This window comes from Mus pahari, chromosome 11 (assembly GCF_900095145.1).
Source record: "Mus pahari chromosome 11, PAHARI_EIJ_v1.1, whole genome shotgun sequence".
Classification (NCBI taxonomy): domain Eukaryota; kingdom Metazoa; phylum Chordata; class Mammalia; order Rodentia; family Muridae; genus Mus; species Mus pahari.
This window is the reverse complement of record NC_034600.1, coordinates 30598283-30615910: the sequence shown is the minus strand read 5'-3', so window position 1 is coordinate 30615910 and position 17628 is coordinate 30598283. Positions and strand designations below refer to the sequence as shown.

Here is a 17628-nt window from a genome sequence, read left to right as displayed (position 1 = left end):
GAGACAGTATCTTCTCTATTCTTTGTTATGCCTGATGCTATCTGTTCAGCATATTAAGAAATCTGTATCTAGCATAATATGTCTGCCTCTTCTCATTCATTTCCCATGAGCACCAAAACCCAGTTCTTTTTTCAGCATTAGTCCTTCCAGACGAGTCTGAACAAATTAGGCTTAGGTCTTGCAAAGTCTCTTTTAAGCGAAGGTGATAAATATTCCTGTTGTTTAAAAAAAAAATGGACAAATACACCTTTCTATATCTACAAAGTCAAAAAGGCAGGTTTGTGTTCTTGGGCGGGGTACCCTCAACCCAGCGCCCACTGTGACTGCAGCAGCCACTCAAATTCTGAGTGTGAATGAGGCACAGGCCGAAGATGTGCGTTCTGACTCAGGACATACTCCCGCTCTGAAACAGGAAGTCATCCCCACTCCCCGGCAGAGCCAGGTAGACGGTTTGGGGCAAAGAAGGTGTGTGTATGTAAGGGTGGTGGTGCAGAAGCCCCTCGGGGCTGCAGCAGAGTTCTTTGGGTCCCCTAGAGCCTGGCTCCTGGCCCTGCCCAGACCATTGTCCACACACCTCGTCCTTCCAGCTTCCGGGCCGCCGGCGAAATGATTTGCTGCAGATGACATCAGCCCTGGGCTAAGGGCTGGAGGAGTGGAGGCAGCCACCACTAGGACGTGCCGGGTGGTCCTTTCCTCCTCCTCTTCCTCCCAGGCTCCTAGCCTAGTCTCCATATAAACGGCACCGCCTCCTCGGCCTCTCATTCCCCGCTCCTCTCTTCCGCGCAGGGAGAGGGCGGAGGGGGAGGCGACGCGCGCCGGGAGGAGGGGGGGACGCAGGGGGCGGAGCGGAGACAGCACCTTCGGAGATAATCCTTTCTCCTGCCGCAGAGCAGAGGAGCGGCGGGAGAGGAACACTTCTCTCAGGCTTCAGCAGAGCCGGCAGGATGGCGACCGTGGTGGTGGAAGCCACCGAGCCGGAGCCATCGGGCAGCATCGGCAACCCGGTGGCGTCCACCTCGCCCAGCCTGTCGCACCGCTTCCTAGACAGCAAGTTCTACTTGCTGGTGGTGGTCGGCGAGACGGTGACCGAAGAGCACCTGAGGCGTGCCATCGGCAACATCGAGCTGGGTAAGCGGTCCCGAGGCCCCCCAGGGGCGTGAGTGGGGAGACGCGCCAGCACGACCCCACCCAGGGCGCGACGGCCACCTTGTTCTCCCGCACGCCCCGCACCCACGCCTCTCCGGGCCACCTCCCACACTCCATCTGGACTCTTTTTCTGAGCTAATTTCTAAATTATTTTATTTGAGACCCAGAGAGAGGATCTTTATAATAGCCCTGAGGGATAGGTCACCTGGCTGGGTCCGTGGCCACCGCCGACTTGGCTACCTCCTCTGGTGCTCAGTGAAATGCAGGTGTCAGCGGAGCGGAGGCCATAATAAAACCGCAACCGCAGGCGGAGAAAGGGTGGGGTGAGCCTAGCAAAACCTCTTCTTTCAGCTCCTCTCTCGCCCTAGCCAAAGGCTGGGACCCACCGCCCCTTACCCGAAAACCTGGGGTCAAAACACCATGTGCCAAGACCCGCATGGGAATCGTCTTTATCACAGTCACCTCGTGCTCCCCGCCCCCGCCCCCGCCCCCGACACACACACACACACACACACACACACACACACACACACACACACACCTCTGAGAATGGAGAATGCTTTTTCTGACTTAAAACTTGCCGATCCTTTCTTTCCTGGGAATGACTAGGCTAGTCTTAGGGCCACGCCCGGTCGCCCCCCCCCCCCCCAGCCCCCGAGGATACAGGCATGGAACCCGTCTGCGCTCTGTTTCTAGACGAAGCCCAGCCTCGCTCTTGCCCCTGAGGTCCTGGCTGCAGCTTTCAGAAAGGACAATGGGACCCCAGGTTGCGTGGGTGGGCTCCTTTGAAAAGTCTCAGCTTCGGGAGCCGTAGCTTGAATGGGAGGAGGGGGTGGCAGGGTAGGGCCAGCTCTTGGGCTGCTGCGCGCACCAGGAACGGGCTCTGCGGTAGCGGAATAGCGGTTCCCGGGGAACCCTGGGCGGGGCTGGGAGGGTCCGGGAGGGCACAGCCTTGGGCGGGCAACGATCGGCCCGCCCTTCAGCCCCACCCGGTCTGCCGCAGTGCCCGCGCTGGACAGTCGCACCTGCCCCCGCACTGCGGCGCCCCCGGCTGGCACGATGCTCGCTCTGCCCGAGCCTCGCGCGGTCGGGGGGCCTTGCGCCCACCTTTGGCTGTGAGCGGTTTTGTTGCGCTCCCCACTCCCCGGTGGCAGCTCCAGCCTCTGCCTTATTCCGCCCCCCTCGGCATCCCTCCCTTCACTTCATCCCTGGCAGAAGTCCCCGGGTCCGGGTGCAGCTCCAGCCTGAGCGCTCTATTCTCTTGGGGTGGTGCTGAAACGTTTCTGCCAGGAGACACCGGCTGGTGGGCGTGGTGCAGTCCGCACTGCGGTCTCTACGGCAGCCCGAGGCGGACAAAGGGCGTTCACGCAGCCCTCCTTTCCTTCTCCCTATCACGCCAATAAAAGATGGATGAAGTGATTTTGGCTTAGATGAATAAATAAATAAACAAAAGCTTGTCACCTGCCTCTGCATTTGGAAATGCCCACTTGTCCCAGAACAAAAGGCTTCAGGGTGGGGACTGGAGTTGCAGACCCGGTTCTTTTGTTTAACTTTAAAGCACGGATTTTCCCTTTCAGCTTAAAAGGAAAAAAAAAAAAGTGAGCAGAAAGCCTGTCGTGATTTTTCATCTGGGGGATGAGGGGAAGATCAAGAATAAGAGTTTTCAGAAGTGGAATGCTTTTTCTGAACGTCTCAGTAATCCTTCATTTTCAGATTATGGGCTTTTGATCTGTTTCTCAAACTTCGTTTATTTGCACGTTTTTTCTCCTTGGAAAAACTCACAAGTACTGACTTTGGGTGTGGCTATTGTGGGAATTAATGGCTAGGTGTTTTTAAATCGTTTTTTACTTAATATTTCTGGGAAATAATCCATTAAGAAGTGCTTTTTCATCTCCAGAATTTTCAGAATCACCCATTGTGGTGCCAGGAGAGAAATCATCACGCCCATTTTTAGAGCTGGCGGACGGACGTGAGGGAGGAAGAGTAAGGGACAGACTCAAGGTCACGGAGCAAAGCTGTGCCAGGAGAACGGCTACTGCGGTGTCACTACTTGTGTGACCCGGTCTAGATGGGAGTGCCAGCAGGCTAACATCACAGATTCAGCAGGCAGTTTTCCGACCTTGTCTTTGAACAAGTCGTCTACTTGTGGGCACCTCTTGGTACAGGGAGGAGGCTCAGCCATCACCTTGCAACCACATTTATCTTCCCGTTTTGTTACTGGGTTTGATCATTCCTTCCGCGTTCCGTTCCAGGGTTTATTCAAGCCTCTTTCTGATGGAGGAGAAAATAGATGCAGCCAAGGAATTCTGGTTTTACTAGCGTTTAGTCCTAAATCCAGATTTGTCTTCTTAACACCAGGAGGTAGGAAAGAAAGGGAAGGAAGGAAGGAAGGAAGGAAGGAAGGAAGGAAGGAAGGAAGGAAGGAAGGAAGGAAGGAAGGAAGGAAGGATATTTGAGAGAAAGGGAAAAGCACAAACCACAGAGAAACAGTTCACTGAATTTTCACAAAGTGAAGACACCTGTGTTGTCCAGCTGAGAAACAGCCATATACTAGGATCCCAGAAGTCACCCCACCCACCATCCCTAAAGTTCATTTTGCAATCACCATGCTTTTTTTGATTTTTAATTCCCTAATTTGGTCAGGTTTTTTTCTTTCTTTTTTTGTTTTTTCTTTCTTTCTTTCCTTTTTTTTTGGAATGGATTTCTGAAATGGTTGTATCGATCTCATTAAGAATCAACCAAGTGTGTGAACAGAGCCATTTCCTCCAGGGTAGTGACAGATGTTGCTGATCCTCTAGAGAGTGCTCTCCTGGGTCTCCGATGCAGCTCACACTGCCCAGGTTTTCAAGGATAAGTGAAAATTCTGCTTCCCCAGCTTTTCAGACAGTCTAAGATGACTTAGCAACAGGGAAGGCAGGCGCTGTTTCCTTGGTGGGGGCACAGCGCTGCTTCAGTTGGCTGATCCCAGCTGGGCCTCCTCCAGAGGTCACTAGGGTGCCACTGCTATTGTTGCTGGTGTCTGCAGGCTATGTTGCAGGAAGCAAGAAAAAGCTGCTCCTGGGGGCTCAAGCTCAGCTTGTGAGCTCCCTGAGGGCTGGGGAAACAGCTTCTCTCAGCTGTTAGTCTTTCTTATTTCCCGTTCCTTTGCCATCCAGACGGAGGCACTGTGTAGCTGGAGACCCTGGAGTCTGGCATATTGGCCATCTGATTGATTACCCAGAACACACCAGAAAGGCAATAAATAAATAAATCTAGACCCCTGCAGAGGGATGGTAGATAATGAAGCAAATCAACAGGCCTGAAACACCCCACATGGATGCTAAGTGCTTCTGGAGACCAAGGGGAAAAAATATTCAGCTGTTTTTGAAAAGCACAAAATCAGGGTTGATCATTTCTTCTCCAGAGCTTCAAACAACAGTGCTCACTTGTACTGTTCCAGCTACACTGATGTAGTTATATAGGACTTGATCCCAAACTATAGTGGACACCACCGACTGATTCATTTGTCCCTCCCTAATTGTCCCCAATGTGCAGGTAGCCTGATAGACTTATTCTTACCAAAATGCTGGCATCTGGGTATATTTTAATATCTAGATTTTATACAACAATACCAGTCACACTGAAATTTAAAACATTGTACAATGAGTTTCCATCAGTTCGTGCCATTCTTTCTAAAGAAACCAAGTCATCTATTGAATGTTAAGTGTCAGTCTGATGCTTTCAATTATGATTAGAAGGCTTCTGTCCCTCTAGGTGACATGAGAAATAAGCAAGATGTGCTTATGAGAAGATAGATAAGTGTAGTGTCCACTGCCTTGAGTCTTTAGGTGTGAGTTAAGCTGGTTACATTGTAATATAGTCTGATGCCAGGTTAGTGGAAATGTTCTATCCAAAATTGTAGGCAAGAAAATGAAGAACCCAGAAAGGCTTTGGGATTTAATTTTCATTTTCTTCTAGCAAAGAAAAAGAAGTGAAAACCATATATGGTAGGAGATAAGGAGATGCTAGAATGTGTTACATTTATTATATTCATCTTCACACTTCCAAAATCAGGAGGCAGATGGATTTTTGCTTGTTCTGCCTAATTGGTGTTACCACTAAGGGCTCTGTGATCCTAGCTGAAATCTAAGCTAGTCCTCAAATGGAAGGTCATTATTGTAAATCTTCCCTAAGAGCTTGCTTTTAAAAGTAATTTCTAGCTTTTAGATTTAGAAATAAATTCTTATAGATAACTATTTGCTTCTATTCTAAGATGTTATCTAAGACGAGGTTGTTTTCTTTTTCTTTTTTTTTTAATCATTGCCAATGCTCTGAAATGGTGTGCTGTCCATGTGAGATATCATTTGCATTGAACACGAATATGTGACGAATATTAAGTTACTGGCTTTGTAAAGAGAGAAGCAAACCAAAGGTTAGGTCAAAGGAAAGCTGGGAAATCTTTTCTCTGAAAAGCTTCTTAGCGTTTTCCGTTTAGCTGCTTCTCTGGTTTACGCTTCTACCCTGGGTTCAAGTTACTTTCTAGTGTCGTTTTCCAAACAGAATCACAGGATTATAGGCTGACCATTCAGATATTTACAAGAAATACTCAAAAGCCTGCTTCTAAAAGGGAACGATTAAACTGGGCCCATTGAGGAAAATAACTTGTCAAAGGCCCAGGTAGCTGTCACGTGTGCAGAACGTCATTGGCGTGCACGGTGTAGTCCATTCATTTTTTCTTTTCTTTGATCTGCTGCTTCGGTTAGAAATATGCAGTTTTCATCCACTAAAGGAGAGGTGCTTTTTGGTTTTATTAAGCCAAAAGTTTCTACAAGATCAGGGTAAGCTTTGCGTAATCCGGCCGAAAGACCCAGTGTGTGATATGCATCTTCCTTCCTCACCCCGACACGCTCTGAAATACCCTTCCCCTTCTTTTTCCCCTCTGTTAAAAACCACGTGCACGCCCGCTTCTTTGTGCATCGCTACCACATGGGGTGAGAGAAATGAAAAGAAAAGATGGTCTGATGCTTCCTGTCCACCTGGAATGAACACAGGACAGTGTTTGCCTCCCGAGGCGGAGGCAGGATCCTGGAACAGCCTGGAACCTGAACCCTAGCCCCTTGAACCTAGCCAGGCATTTGAAACACAGGCTAACTACCCCCAGTTGCTTCAGTTGTTAGCCCCTGGGTAATTCAGGAAGGACGAAGTCCTCTTAGATGGCTACAAAATCAAAGCCTCAGTGAAGAGCTTGCCCTTAGAGGGGCAAGGAATATAATATGTCTCCTCCCACCCCCCACCTCCCCCCACCTTCCCCCCCACTCCCCTTTCAGAATATCTTTCAGAACTTCTTAACAACATCCAGGTATCCCCTCTCTGGCTACAGAGTCCAGAGGGAGAATGTGGAAAGGGTTTATCAACATCAGGGGCTCCAGTTTTGGCTCCTAGTGAGGCATGAAGGGGAGACACGGAAACACAGTCGGAAGCAATCAGCCTTCATTGCGAATGTCTCCCTTTGCTAGCAATATCCAGCATAAGGGACCAACTCATGACTAAGTGTTTTATTTCTAAAACTGATAAGGTTCCAGAGCGTTCACTCTCAACTAAAGTAACCAGGAAGTCTATATAGTCTTTTTATAAACCACAGCTCCAATTATGCATCCTTAAATATTTTGACTGGAAATTGCTCTCTTACAAAGAGAGAACCTTGAATATTTTTCTTTCATTGGCAGTTTACACACCGGAGGTTATTTTTACCAACTGTCTACTGGTTTGATTAAAAAAACATCAACTCAATGGATTTTTTTTTTTAAGTTTAGCATTTTTCTGTTGTCAAATTATAAATGTAAATGACATAGATGAATATAAGATGAACAACTCTCCACTAGCATCGCGACAAGGGAGAAATAGCAAATATCAACGCAAGAGCAAGCGGGTGCCCAACCCCAGGCAAAGTCATTCAAATAGTGTAGCCACTTAGACGTTACTTAGAACAAAGATGGAAAAATAGTATGAATTTAAATACATATGTCTCATTATTAACTTATTGACCTGGCTTGACGAGCCAGAAGACAAAATGGAGCTCCATCAACAGTTCCAATTAAGCCACTCCGACAGGAACTCAATGGCTTTGCGCATGAGGCTAATATAGAGTGTATATATGTTGAAGTAAAATATTCTAATGAATTCAGACCTCTCAACCTGTCAAGCTCTGCGGGGAACAAAAAGAAGCCATTTATCATGTCTCCACTAAAAAGACCCACAAACTCTCAACATGCCTTTCTTGTTAAAATTTAAATATTCCATTAGCACAAATGCAAACTGAGGCTATTTAATGTTTCCAGGGAGACTCATAAAATTTTCCCTTATAATTTAGCCTCTCCTTAGGAATGTTAACTCTTTCTTATCTGAATCTTTCCCGCTAATCCTGTGAGAAATTCCCCCTCTATTGAAGGGGCACACAGCTGTTGAGAAGGTTCCTCTGATGGAACAGGTCTAGAAGCTCAGGCATCAGAGTTACAATTTCAAGGCCACCTGAACTAGTTAGAGCAAGTTCTAGGCTGGTTTGGCTATGTAGTAAGACCCTGTCTTTAAAAAAAAAAAAATAAAGTTAAAATTAAAATGAGAGAGAAAGAGAGAGAGAAAATGAATTTGAAGATAACTGAGTTCTACAAGCTTTTAAAAGATCTATATCTAATATATCTTTAATCAAAATATTACATATAATTAAGATCTATGTTGTATATATTTATCATATGCATAATGCACATGATTATCCCTAAGATAGGAACACAATGGTGGTAAATGGAGACATACATTAATGATTTAAAGACGGGTTTCATGCACTACCATGTAAGCCCTCTAGGCTGATGGCACAAATACTAATCAATCAATGGATCAATCAATCATTGGCCTTTTGGTTAGAGATAGCTCACTTGCAGATATCCACCTAAGGGCTCAAGCCTCTCTCTTAGGAGTTTGATAATAAATACTTGTTGGCTTAGAAACTGGTTTCTGGCAGTTGAGGCTGTTCACACCAGTGGACAGTCCTGGTGCTGTATAATGGCTCCATCATTCGCAGTCTTGTCGGGGAAAAGTCCGAGCATATACCCATGAACGCGCATACACGTGAACACACACATTACACAGTACATGTGAACACACACACGGAGAGATGTTGTCTAGGCTTCAGCGGCTCACAGCTTTCCTGGCTTCTGTTCAGGGTTCTCATAACTTGATGTTCTCTGTGTTCCCTCTGAGACACCTCCTCTGGGTTGAAGAGGGAGGGAGAGGAGTACAGACGGAGGAGGCATGGCCAGTACTGAAACCCACAGTCACTCTGATGCTTCACTGTGGGTTACACTGGCTCTTGATGGCTCCTTCCAGGCTGATGCAGGGGAGTTCATGCCCACTCCAAAACTACCAAAGTTTTATCAAGTATAAAAAGTTCCACTGGATTAAAAAAAAAAAAAAGCATAACTTAACAATTGTGATTGATTGAAAAGCACTCCCTGACCAGCTCACTAAATAAAGAAAATTACTGATAGGACTCCTAGTCCAAACCTTCAGTTCCACCTGCTTATCAAAAAAAAATCACACAATTTGGGATTGATATGGAGGGGGGGGGAATTAAGACACCAAGGTCAAAAACAAGTAAGCAGGAGAAATCACCCAATCATACTGTAAGAACATCTTTTGGAAAAACAAAGACCCAGGCTTGAATGGCAGCTGCCCATCCCGCCTGCATCTGACACTGGCCACTTAGTGGAGCTGAAGAAGCTGATGGTAGTCTGGGGCCTCTTAGCCAGAACAGTCATCTTCTGGGCCTCCCGGCCTGCCTTGAGTCTGCCGTTTGCTTTCCAGCCCCCAGCCCTGATGCATGTACCCTTCACCAGGGGCAGAACTTCAGGCTCACAGTTAGTTCTCCCGCCCTTGTGTCCCAGGGGAGGGGCCTTCCCTTTCCCATTTGTGGGCATCCACCACTAGCCAAGGAACCCGCCATAAAAAGGCCGGAGAGGAACGTCCATGGGGGTGCTTTCCAAACCCCTCCAAGGTGACTCCCAGAAGCCTGCCAACTGTCTGCCTTTTCCTCCACAGGGATCCGATCGTGGGACACAAACCTGATCGAGTGCAACTTGGACCAGGAACTCAAACTTTTCGTATCTCGACACTCCGCAAGATTCTCTCCTGAAGTTCCAGGTGAGGCGTCTGTTCAGTGTTAGCCTAGCTCTTGACAGGATGAGGGAAGTGACCGTTGTCTGGAAAAGCTTTTGTCTGGCGCAGAAAGAAAAAAAGAATTTCCTCTCCTTGCTAGCAGTTTCCTTGTATGTATGTCAATGACTTGAGCCAGCAGCCACAACTTGAAAAAGTAGAATTTAAGTGATCACCATGTAGATTATTTATGGTGTGGGTTCTTATGAGAGGTTTGAAAGTCCAGCTTACTTCCCTGTGGGTTTCAGTGTTCTCTGACCTCAAGGGATTACAGACTACTTCAATATTAATTTCACTCAAAGCTCTGAGTACAGACTGGGTGCTCCTACGATCCTCCACCTCCCTTCTCTAGAAAGAGAAAGGACACTTGGTGTTTCAGACACAAAAGATGTTTTCAGCTCCTTAGTGTGGGAAAGAGCCTGATGTTCCAAGCTGCTGTGAAAACAGTCTACCTTTCAGAATAAGAGAATCAAAGGTAAGGACTCAAGCACTGGTCATGTGTAAAGCTGTTCCCTCAGAGAGGATGTGTCCCGCCCACATATCTGGGCTTCGATGATGCAGATTCATCTCTTCCTCCTTTCTGAGCTATGCATTTCTCCTATCTGGTCCCATTTGGACATAATAAGGGCAGATTCTGGCTTCTGAACTCTCTAAACCCAGGTGTGTCTCTCAGAAGGGTCACCATTGAAATGATACTACATTTTATTTCTTGACCATCACTTGAATCTTATATAAAATCAAGACTTTCCCAGCTACATGCTTCTATTCTATGAGTTCTTACTGAAGTTGACAGAACATCAGGCATGAAGGTTGGCCTCTCTAACATGACTAGATCATATTCCACTACCCCACGTGCACTGAGATTCAAAGCCACTTGTGTGGAATGTAAATGACTTCTGGAGTCGCTCTTAAACTTGGCAATATGGCCGTGGCACCTCTCCCCTGCGTTTTCCTTTTGACTTTGAGGATAGAATCAAACCCCACCCATTTCAGTGATGCTCTACTGTAGCTTTCCAGCAGAGGAGGTGGGTGTGGTTTGGGCAGGGTAGGGGGTGGGGAGGGGGTTACCCAGGGACCATCAGCACTATTTGCTAAAGGCTAGCTACAGCTTAAGGTGTTTACTCTGGTCATTATTGTGGTTCGTTTTTCTGTCTTGCAAGTCTCCGTAACCATCCGACAGGAGATAAGTGCCCTTTGCCAAAAAGTGTGTTTGTTTCGGCAAGTAAATGCCAAGTTTCTGTCACTTCTCTGTAGGTCGTTCTGGCTTTCTGTTTTGTAAGACTTTTTTTTTTTTTTTTTTTTTTTTTCATTTCTACACATGTGGCTTTCATTGTATACATTCATATTTGGACTGCCTTCCTATGATGACAAATGTGCATGGCAAAAATGAAAGGTTGAAAAAAAATAAATAAAAAAACTGCTGAAGAATTAACTCTTTCCAGCCTAAAGTCCTAGCTTGAACTACTCTTGGAGACTAGATAGAGAGCTCTCTCTCTCTGGTTTCCCATGTTAGGACCCTGTCTCTCCATCTTCTGGCTGTCACCTGCTTTAAGAGTGGGTCACCTATCTAGTGATGTCACTGCAGTGCTCAGTGCTGGTTTGGGGACTGGCTTCTGGCATTACAGCCAGCTGCAGAGCGGGTTAATGTTAGGACTATCCCTTTCCTGGCTGTGCAGGACCCAGCTTCCCTCTGAGCAGAACCAGAGAGTGGTGCCCCTGTGGAGTCATGAAGTTTTCCAAGCAAGACTGTGCTACGAGCTGAGTATTCATTCCTTAACTAAAATGTTTAACACCAGAAAATTCTTGGATTTTGGAGATTTGGAGTTTGGGGCACTTGCATCTCTAACCCCCAAATCTAAAACCTTTAATCCAAAATCTAAGCTTGCCGCTAAACAAACCCTCACCTTGTCATTGACAAAAGCTCAATTCAGAGTGCATCTTGGGTGTGCTGAGGAAAGAGGTTAAAGGTCAAGGACACAGATTGGGGTGAGTGAAGATTGTAAGACCTTATTTAAGAGACCTTTGGAGTTTCTTGAACGCACTGAAGAATATTAGTCCAATTCTATGTGTGTTCAAATCTAGTAGTCCCCTTCCCCACTTACTTGAAACTCAGTAAAAACCATGTGGTGTGCCTCTCACACCGCTGACAGTGGAACCACTCGAGGCACCCTCATTTAGAGTTTCAAGAATCTAAGTCTACTTGGAGAGAAGGAATAAGATGAGTGATGGAGTCCATCAAAAAAAAAAAAAAAAAGTCATTCAGTCACTGTAAAACTATTTAAATGGACGCTAGCTAGCATGCGCCATACACTGTGAAGATGAGCTGAGTAATAGAACAGGCATGACCTTTGTCACACTTCTGTTCTTGAAAGGTGTAAAGTCCTGAGCCCTAGGCATCAAACAGGCCCCTCCCCTTCCCCTCATCGTTGATTGATTTGGTTAGGTAAGTTTACAGCCAGCAGTAATGACAATAGGATATTGCTCATCCTCCGAGGCTCAGGAGCCAAGGGCTCAGGTGGTAATCAGATGTGCTGCACATTCATGTTGGCTGTTATTTCTTTTGTTATTTTTAGGAATCAGAGGTCATATATGAAGAACTGGTGGCTGCCTTAGATTGCAGAGGGCAGACCATGTGTGGGGAGCTGACTCTCATACTAGCTTAGACTTTGTACTGAGGCTTTTGGAGTTCACTGGGAGGCGAAATCAGGTCTCACTCAAGATGACCCTGAATAGTCATTTGGGACCTGGAGTGTAGGTTGCCTTCTGCACAGTAGGTGGGTTGGCACAGTGTGACTTCTTCAAAACGTCGATCCAGAGATCATGAAATCCTGTAGAGCGCTGACTATGTGATTTTTAGATTGGTCAGTCACTGAAGTCTATGCCGGTATCTCAAACCAGCTGAGCATGGACTGGCTCTTGAGATCTCCCAGAACACTCCTGCTGTGTACCAAGGCCATTCCCTGTGGATTTTCCCTCACCGAAGCTTTCTGACCAAGTCAGAGCTGGACCGATAGGCACAGTGGCCCTGAGAGAACAACCCAGTCTTTCACTCAAGAGAGGGCTCTGCAGCTGAGTCTCTGCGACATCGAGCACTGTCTTATATGCCCTTCTGTTTCTGAATGCACACGCCATCGTAAACCTTTTGTTCGTGTATATGATTTTTGTGCCTTAATGATGTTGGGCTTGAGTCATTCATTGTTACAGGTCTCCAGGAGTAAGAATTTGCAAAACTTTCTATGGAAGCTCAAGTCTGCCATGACACATAGAGTTCGACTGGCTTCCATTTCTGTTGTTTCCTTCCCAGGTTTAACTCTAGATCTTGGTGTATATAAGTCACAGGGGGGGGACTTATCTTCTGAAGCATAGACAGTATCCAATAATTCCCTGTATTCTCATGCTGAGGGGGGAGGGGAGAGAGAGAGAGAGAGAAATTCCCCAAACAAAGGAAAAGAACACCAGTGTCAATAGTCTCTTTTTTTCTCACTTTGTCATTTCTCTCTGTTCTTTAAAATGGTTAAATTTTTTGATAACCCAGTTTCTTGCCATCAGTACAGATTACAATTTACAAAATGTAAATGACAATTACAATACACTTACAGATTCTGGTGCCAGCTTCCCACATTTGTCCTTAGCCCTGTCATGGGTGTTTCTGAGTGGCCTTGGACACTTAAACATTTCATATCTCAGTCTCATTGTTTGTGACTCAGAATGCTTCCTTCTGCTTCAGAAGGCTGTCGTGAAGACCAGTTGACTGTGTATGAACACATAGTAGCCTCCCTGCTGGGGAACTAAATATAAATGAGTAGCCATCTCTCATCTCCACAAGGAAGAGCTGCGTGACTTGTATGTGTGGTGATTATTATTGTCTGTGGGAAATACCAAGTTCCGATACATGTCTGGCTTCCCTCTTGTAATCATTTTTAATTTATATTGAAGGCGATCCTTAGAAGCAGTTGCCACGGGCATTCTCAGAAGGCACAGAGCTCTTCTTTTGTCTGGAGGTGGCAAGACTCTTCCAGTTTAGTCCTAGATAATATTTTCAGCACTGCCCTCAGTTCTTGGGGCAAAATGAAGACAGTGCGAGAGTAGAGCCAGAGCAGAGGTTAGGCCATCTGCAACATGGCCTACCACGCTGGACACAAGGATGGTGATATAGGGCGATAGCCCTGGCTGTCTCCCTTACTGCGACGACCGGCTCCCTCCCAGCCTCATCCTCTCCATCCACCACGACTTCCTCTGATCTCTTCTACAAGTGACTATAGTGTCTGCCAATTTTAAGAGACTCACATTTCCTGTGGTTTACTCTCTTAGTCAGCTGAATAAATAGTACAACTCTGGCGTATTTACGTTAGTTCTGTCGCCACTAGCTACTAGCTCACATTCACGAAAGCCTTCTTTTGTCTGTGATTGATTTTGAAAGGTGTACGACACGGGCGAGTTCTGCTTAAGAACTCGTGCCTTCCCTGTAGAGGATGAAAGATAAGCAAACCGCAGGCAAGTGTGGCTGCTAAAAATATCCTCTCCAGAGATTGGCTTAGGTTAGAGAGATAAAACCGATCCTTTATGTTTCAGTCACTCGAGTCTTTTCCTTCCTCTCACGTTAGTGAGTCAAGGTCTCCTGTCTAACATTGCCTGCAGAGTTGTAGGAAAAAGAAAAGAAAAGAAAACAAAACAAAACAAAACACCCTCAACCATGACCCTAGGCTTTGTCTGTCGTATTCCTGTGTCTAGTCCTGAATAGCTAGCCATTGTGTAGAGTGATGACTTAGTTGTGCATGCTTAGAGTGTATCTACTGCTCTATAACAGAGAGTCATGGCTGTAGTTTTCAGCCTTGCTCTCAGCCTTTAAGCAACAAAGCACATAGATACATCGTCCCGTTGCATTCAAGGGACTGATAATGTGTCACTCAGGGAACCTGTGACCACAGGTTAGGCAAGACTCTGTCCTGCTGCTTCCTCTGACCTGTTTACATACTCAGGGTAGGGCCCCTGTCAATGGCCCACAGGGTCCTTTATCCTTTGTCATTATGTCACTGTCCAAGTGACAGGAGGAGCTCAGTCGTTAAAATGACAAGCCTTATTTTCATGAAATAACCAGACTCACTGAGGTAAATGGTGCCTGCCTGCCCGGGAAAGAGTTATTTTATTGCAAACGCCTAGCCTCCATCGGCCTTCCCTTTCAAGCCTGCTTGCAGGGAGGGCAGCCTGCTTGCTCTCCCTTGGCCATATCTGCCCCTGTCCTATTGTCCTCTTCAGACTGAGGGGTCCAGATCACAGCACGTAGCCTGCCATTGTCAAAACAGCCCAAAGTCACACCGTTTGAGTCCTGTGGCATCTGTGGCACGAGGCTTTTGATACCTGCGAGATCTGCATGCCTCTTGGCTTTGAAGTGTCAGGGGCTCTTTATACTCACAGCCTAGCACACTAGGCAAGTTCCCTCCTTTGGCACAGGTGTGGCCAACGTAACCGTGTCATTGCTGTGTTCGGGTACCTTCATCCCCCAGGGAGTTAATGACAGCTTGTTCACACCACCTAGAAATAACCATTCATCTCACTTCTCTTTAAAAAAAAAAGAAAAAATCCTGAGTAGAAAGGATGTTTTAGTCTGCCGACAGTAATGGCTCTCAAGCCGTTCGTAATGGGCACTGTGGAACTACTCCATGCAGACCAGCATAGGCAAGACTGTGGCAGGAAGTGGGCTGCCTAGGCTCAGGGACGGTGTTAGGGAATGCCAATAACCGTCCATTAAGTGCAGCTAAGTGCAATCCGGAGCAGCTGCTGTCACTGCTCAGCAAGGGGACATCACAGGCGGCCTCCGTGCATTTTTCTTCTTCTTCGGGGAATAAAGTGCCCGTGATTTTACTCGGGGTCTAAAAACACACATCAGGAGTGAACCACCAGGCCCGCAGTCCCACACTTGCTTCTGGCCACCATTTGGGTCTTTGTGGTCCATGTTGAGCATTTGTAGCAATGTGCTAGGGAGACTGGCAGGTGAGGGACAGATGAAACACAAACTGAAAGATTGCTTCTTGAATTTCAGGCACTTGGTATTGTGTACCTATTAATAAGCAAAGAGGGGTGAAGGGAATTGTGGGAGAAGACATGCCCGCTGTTCATAATTTAGGTGGGAAAAGACATTATTCATTCCTTTAAAACTCACTGTCATTTTACAAAGAAAGCACTTCCTTAATTTACAAATTGTGTGTCTGTGTCTGCATGTGTGTGTGTGTGTGCGTGTGTGTGTGTGAGAGAGAGAGAGAGAGAGAGAGAGAGAGAGAGAGAGAGAGAGAGGCAGACAGACAGACAGACAGACAGACACAGAGACTGGCATAGAGGAGCTTTTTACTCTATTCCTCAAGACTGGGAGTGAAATGAAAACTCTAACAAGCTCTATGTTTTGATTGTTCCAACCTGTGGTGACAAAGGTTGCTGAGGTACCAGCACTCCACCCCCAGCAGCAACCCAAGACTAATTAAACGCTACCGAGGCAACGATCCAGTATCTCCAAACATCATACTCCAGGGCTCGCTGGCTTTGTTTTCTCACTGCAATCTGAGGGTGAGCGCTATTGTGTGAAGTCGTATTTCCTTGGTCCTGGAGACATGTGGGAAGGTGAGGAGTACTTCCCCCAGGGACGCACCTTAAACATGAGCTGCAGGGCCTGGGCAGCTAACACAAACAAGACAAAAAAAAAAAATAATGTGACTTTAATAAACTCTTCCAGGGCTTAGAAGGAGCGAGACAAATGCTCAAGGAAAATAAGCTGAGACAGTCAGTATAGGATTTCAGAGGAGAAGTATGTGATTCAAAGCAAACACCGCAAGCCCAGAGTGCACCACACCTCAGTTTAAAAGATCCAAACGGTTGCTGCTAACTGTTGCCACAGGATTTAGAAGGACTGAGGTAAAACCCAGCATCTTAAGGACTTCCCTTACTGTCACGGAGGAAAGACCCTTACGTCTGCCCTTTGCTCTTAAGCCAGTCTTTCCTTAATAAAATGGGACTTCAGTCGTCATGAGAACAGTCGTCACTGTTGAGAGTCTGGCCCAAATGCATAGATTCCTGGGGAAGCCTCTGGAGGGTAGTGTAGGATGGAGTAGCTCACAGTGTTGCCTTTGGGTTCCTGAAATTCAGCCCCAAATACCACATCTGGCAAAAATAAAACAAAAACTGAGAGAAAGGATCAACGATGGGCTATGTCCTGCTGCCTAGGTGAACGATAGCGATACAGTGAACAGCCACCTCGTGGAGTCTTCACAGCTTTCAGGCTTTCGGCTGGGAGGCTGTGCTTGCAAAAGGCCAGTGCAAACTGCCAGTTAACTGCCCTAGACAGAAGCAATGCCTGCTCAGATTAAGGAGTGACTGTTCTTCAACAGTGCAAAATTCAGAATGGTGGTGCAGGTCAGTGGGAAAACATTCTCTCTCTCTAATATCCCCTGGAACTGAAGTTACATAGACAGTCATATGAGCTGTCATGTGAGTGCTGGGAACTGAACCTGGGTCCTTTGGAAGAGCAGCCAATGAATGAATGCTCTTAACCCCTGAGCCATCTTTTCAGCCCCTTAACACATTTGAAAAACCAGGTTTAAAAGGTCTATGCAAGAAACTTTATTTAAAAAAAAAAAAAAATCTGCCTGTCCCACCTACTAGGACTGTCAATCAAGAAACAGTCACAGCCTCGGGATGCTCAGAGCATTGACTTCCCACAACAGCGGCTCTTAGCCCTTGCCTCTTACTCTTTCTCCCTGTGGAAACTGTGAGCCAGACCAACTGAATTGTATTTGCACAACAGCAGACACCTGTGTGGAAAGTATTTCAAGACTCAGATCTGTGGGTGTTTTTATCTACACAATGCCAAATAGGAAATAATGGTATTGTCTTTTTCCATTTAAATAAGGACGTGCATGTTGGCGTTTGGTCCTGCTTTGTGCCTCAGTCTAAGTACTTATACACAAGTGTTTGGAAGAAGGCCGAAGGATTGCAGCCTATAAATTTGGGGATTAAGTGTGGTTTGAGTGTGTTAAAAGTCCCAGGCACATCGTTTGTTGCACATAATTGAGAATGGCCTGCATTTTAATGAGCATGATCAGCTATGCATATCTTGTCATGTGAACCATCAATTAACACGGCATAATTTAACAAGTCAGTACGTGCAGATATAAATACCCTTGGGGAGCTATGATCAAGTCAGATTATTACCAACAATGTGCGTGCAGGTGATCGTTACCAGAGAGCCGGGGTTATCCAGATGGAAAAGTGATTTTCATGGTAATATGGCTTGTGATTGGCTATTGCCAT

General features: G+C 46.4%; 1 protein-coding gene across 1 annotated transcript in view; it reads left to right on the top strand.

The window, feature by feature from the left end:
• Positions 1-724: 724 nt before the first annotated feature.
• Map1b (microtubule associated protein 1B) overlaps positions 725-17628 on the top strand; it is a 100151-nt gene continuing 83247 nt past the window's right edge. The window contains exons 1-2 of the mRNA XM_021208259.2: positions 725-1128; positions 9217-9318. Coding sequence (XP_021063918.1) covers positions 945-1128; positions 9217-9318 — 286 coding nt within the window. The 5' untranslated portion in view covers positions 725-944. The remainder of the gene's footprint in view (positions 1129-9216; positions 9319-17628) is intronic.